Genomic DNA, 5,094 nt, shown 5'->3' with positions numbered 1-5,094 from the left:
TCAACAAGACACAAGCTTGTCCTTTATTACAAGTTACAAGTAGAATATAACTTACACTATGACCAACCAAACATTTCAAATCTTGAAACAACAACTCAAGAAAAGGCACAATGAAGTGCTTTTTTTCAACACATTATGATATGCATATGTTTATTCAACTCCAAGCTTCTGCCTTAGCATTTGTATAAACTCAAGGATCTTATGTTGGTCAGGCAAAGTTTTAGCCACACTGTCCCTCTGCATGCACCTCTTGCCCCAAGCCACAAGCTTTGGGCACTCAGCCTTAATGCTGAAGTTACCATAAATCTCATAAGCATGAAACCGGCAGTAGAACCCAATGAGAGCAATATCCCCAAAACCAAAGTTATCTCCTCCAAAGTAAGGCTTCTCTCCAAGTGCTCCCTCCAACACTTTAAGGATTTCTATGAAATCCTTCTTACCTGCCTCCTGTTCGTCTCCCGTTGTTGTATAAATCTTCCTTGATGTATCATACAACTGGAATTTCAACAAACACAGAAAAAGAAAACGGTTAACACTTATATTTCAACAAACACAGATAGTATTCTATTTCTTCAACTAATGTGAAACTCTAAAGGGGGTCCTAGTTTACAAAGTGAGGAATAGGATTAACCAAGACTATATAACGAAACAATATTTCATTTCTTCAGCTAATTTAACCTCTAACACCCCCAGGCCTACGACTTAGCATCTAGAGTGCGGAGAGGGTGGGGGGGTCTAGCTTGTGAAGTGATGATTGACTAAAACTATATAACGAGACAATGTGGGGCTCTGACACCCTCTTCACGTCAAGGCCCAACTGGAATTTGGGACAGAAGTGAAAGTAGGGATGGATCTGACTCTAATACCATATAAAGATATACCTAACTCAATCTCAAAAGTTAGCTCTTAGGAAATGATCGTTCAAATTCATATAAGTAAACCGCCAACTCATTCTCAAACTAATGTGCGACTCGATCAACTTCAAAAGTTAGCTCATAAGAATGAGAATTATCTATGTCCATATAAGTAAACAACTAATCTATTCCAACAGAGGTGGGACTCTAACCCACTCTAACAACACAACAATGCTTCAATCCCAAATTAGTTTAGATTGGCTAATAAATACCAAACAGAAAATGGGGAAAGGGCTATCATTTTACCTTCTTATCAATGTAGTCACCCCAGAACCTAGCTTGTGCCCTCTCATAAGGGTCAGAAGGGAGCAAAGGGGATTTATCCTTCCACACTTCCTCAATATACTCAACTCCAATAAGTGACTCACAGATTGGTTTCCCATTGTGAATCAAAACAGGGATTTTCTTGTGGATAGGATTCATCTGCAAAAGCAGAGGACTTTTGTTCCACAAATCCTCTTCTTTGTACTCATATTTAATCTCTTTTTCAGCAAGTGCAATCCTTAACCTCATACCAAACATGCTAGGCCAAGAATCCAACAGAATCACCTCATCATTAGCCTTTTTTTTTGTATGAATTAACAAGTTAAGAAGAATTAAGAAAAAAAAATTCTCAAAATTGCCAAAGTATTGATTTGTTTGTTGTACATACATACACGAAGTATATATAGTTGTGTAGATGCCTTAACTTTTTCGATTTTTTTGTGTTCTAAATAGTCACGTGATCAATTGGTCTATAGCCTATATAGGCAGCGGTGGAGCCAGAATTTTTGATAAGGGGTTCAAAATTTGAAGAAATAGACACACGAAGCAGTCGAAGGAGGTTCGACATCTACTATATATACCTAAAAAAATTACTTTAATCATGTAAATATAATATAATTTTCCGCAAAAGAGGGTTCGGATGAACCCCTAATGATAAGGTGGCTCGCCAATGCCTATAGGTCATTGCATTCGTCATGTAGAGTTCAATTTATTTATCTTTTGGTGGTTCATTATTAACTCTTTAATCTTTATTGAGTGCCTCTTAATTTTAGAATAATTAATGTTAAGCATAAAATGAGAAAAATATAATTATTCTTTTCTCTTAATTGTTTAAATTGACAACTATTTTGAAAAAAATACATTTACTATACCTGATAATACGTATAATAATACAAGAATTCAGAAATTGCTTAAGATCACACGTTTAAATCAATTATCTTTGGAATGTACAAAGGTACAGTGTAGTATGGGGTGGACGGTGTCTGGACTAATGGTGCAATAGCCAATATGTGTATCTTATTTTAATTAAAAACGGAAAAATGATTGGGGTTTGAAATATATTCCAAAGCAATACTGTCAAGCTAGACTTTTTATTTATTTTTATTTTATATTATAATTATATGATATTCAAACTGTCAAAGTTTTTAGTCATAAAGTGGACTCTTTCAACAAAGAAGTGGGCTTTTATTAGTCATTTGGTGTGCACAAATCGAACCGACCATTAAATCGAATTAAAAAAAATGTTATTAGATTATTGCTATTGGATTATTGGGTTAACAAATTTTTAATGATTTTATTAAAAATATATTGGATTATCGATTTTTAGTATTGGGTTATTGGGTAAACCGATAACCCAGACGATGGTAATTTACTATTATGCTCTTCATAAATATTAAATATTAATAATTGAGAAAATTGTATGAAATAGTAAACTAATAATTCAAATTAAATGTTATAGTCATAGTTTCTTTTATTTGTAATTCGCAGCAAACATTCTATGTTTTTTGTCATCCCATTTGTATATCGAAATATACAAATGCATGACCCATTTGTATACCCAAAATAACATTCTATGTTTTTTGTCATCCCATTTGTATATACAAATGCAGGACCCATTTGTATACTGAAATATACAAATAGACCGAAATATACAAATGCAGGACCCATTTGTATATCGAAATATACAAATGCAGGACCCATTTGTATACCAAAATATACAAATAGATCGAAATATACAAATGCAAGACCCGATTATTAATTCAAATTAAATGTTACAACCATAGTTTCTTTTATTTGTAATTTGCAGCAAACATTCCATGTTTTTGGTCATCCCATTTGTATACCGAAATATACAAATAGACCCAAATACATATTTTTTATGTAAATGTATACCGAAATGTACAGATTAATAGCCATAGCAAACATAAAGTTTGCTATGGAGCGCAATTATACAAACTATAACTATAGCATACAAGTATGATTTTTATATTTGCTAAACCTAAAATTTACTCTTAATAATTTAACATAACTAGACATTATATCAATACTCTACACTACGGTCTACACACTTCACACGTCACAATACTTCTACTTCACATCAGAAATTCTATATTAATTATTATGTTTTAGTTGTAACATGCAATTGTAGCCTTTGTACTACATCTACTCCCTATTTTTTTTTATCATATATAATGTAAGTTTTTAACAAACAAGATTCAGATTATCTCCTTACATCTTCTAGCTCTGCTCATACACGAAAATAGGACAAAAATAGTTTTTTGAGTTATATATAAATTGTAAAAAAGTTACAACTAGTTTTACCTGTACAAATAATGAAAACCTTAACTGCTAAGAACCCACATAAAACGAAGAATAAAACTTAAAACGTGTAATATAGCAATACAAGTATTTACAAATTACTTCAGATTACACGTTCATATCAATATCTTTGAGTTGTACAAAGAAACAATGTGTATATTCTTTAAGGTTTATTATTTTACTTTTTTAAAAAATATCAAAGTCCCTTTCACAAGCTTTTAATTAAAACGGAAAAATGGTTGGGGTTTGAAATGTATGTCAACTACACTGTCAAGCTAGACTTTTTATTTATTTATTTTACAATTATTTGATATTTATGCTGTCAAAGATTTTAGTTAAGTATAAATTAAATTTAAAAAAAAAAGAGAGAGGAAAGATATGGACTTCTTATGTTTGGGCTTACCTATTATCTTGGACTTTTTGGGCATTTTTCACTTTGAAATCATACTATAAAATACCCCTAGTTGTATGATTGAATTTTTTATTCATATTCATGCATGGGAAACAATATTATTTTCAAATTTATAGCTATTAAAATATAATGTTTTTTTAAAAAAAGTGATCTTGAATTTCAAATATGAGAGTAAGTTTTAAATTAAAGGGATGTTACTGGAAAAGTTTTAAATGTTGGTTAATTAACATTATGTAAAACAAGTCTGTTATATTTTTATTTTTGGGGGTAAAATAAATTGAACATCTATAGGGATGCCAATGGGGCGGGGCGGATGCGGGGTGGGGCGGGTTTAAGGTTGTACATGGCAGGTGGGATGCGGGGTGGGTTGAAGTGGATTTTTTAAAACTAATGCGGGGCTGATTGCGGGTATATGTGATTTTATGTGGGTTTAAATTTAATTTTAATTTTTTACATGTTATAAGAGTGATAGAGCATTATTTATTAGGATAATTTCTTTAAAGCTACTAAAATATTCAAGATAATAAATGGAAATGGTTCAATAAAGAATAATTTAATTTCTTAAAAGTTTCCCAATTGACCTCTAAAAGTAAATAATAAGTCATTATCCTATTAAATTAATACAACTTAATAAAAAAATGAATTTATTTTTATAAATTTATTTTTAGTATCAAACTTAACTAGAAAAAAGAAAATATTAAAAAAATTATGCAGGGCGAGTTCATGCGGAACAGATTTATGCGGGGCGGGTTGAAAATGAAAAATAGGGTTTTGCGGGGCGGATTAAATTTTTTGTGAGTTAAGCTCAACTTACCCCGCACCGTCTCATTGTCATCCCTATACTATTCAAACACACATTTTAAAAATGAGATAAGTTTCAAAAACACACCTAGACTATACCTTTTTTTTGAGTTTCATACCTAAACTATCACTTTTTAGTTTGATAAACACACCTCTCTCTTTTATACCACCCTCATCATGGTGTGTGTAATACACCCTCACTTTTATCTTAAAAAATTGTCACATCACACTCCACATGGACAAAACATTCAATCTTGACAAAATTAAATAAATTATTAGTATTAGTTAAAATTAAAAATTAAAAATTATAAAATTATTATCCAAAAAAATATTATTTCTTTTATAAAATAAAATGTAAAATATTTTTCTTACCGCACTCCACCA

At 31.0% G+C, this 5,094-nt stretch overlaps 1 protein-coding gene across 1 annotated transcript; it reads right to left on the bottom strand.

Annotated features, from left to right (window-relative positions):
- LOC102579851 (probable glutathione S-transferase) lies at positions 1 to 1,497 on the bottom strand. The gene is made up of 2 exons (XM_006366716.2): positions 1,161 to 1,497; positions 1 to 495 (listed from the first exon to the last, which is right to left on the bottom strand). The coding sequence occupies exons 1-2, from the start codon at positions 1,434 to 1,436 to the stop codon at positions 151 to 153; spliced, it is 621 nt and encodes a 206-aa protein (XP_006366778.1). The 5' UTR covers positions 1,437 to 1,497; the 3' UTR covers positions 1 to 150.
- Between the last annotated feature and the right edge of the window lie 3,597 nt (positions 1,498 to 5,094).

The sequence above is a fragment of the Solanum tuberosum genome, unplaced genomic scaffold, assembly GCF_000226075.1.
Source record: "Solanum tuberosum cultivar DM 1-3 516 R44 unplaced genomic scaffold, SolTub_3.0 scf00666, whole genome shotgun sequence".
In the NCBI taxonomy this organism is placed as follows: Eukaryota; Viridiplantae; Streptophyta; class Magnoliopsida; order Solanales; family Solanaceae; genus Solanum; species Solanum tuberosum.
The sequence above is the reverse complement of the archived record's forward strand: the minus strand, read 5'-3'. Positions and strand labels throughout refer to the sequence as shown.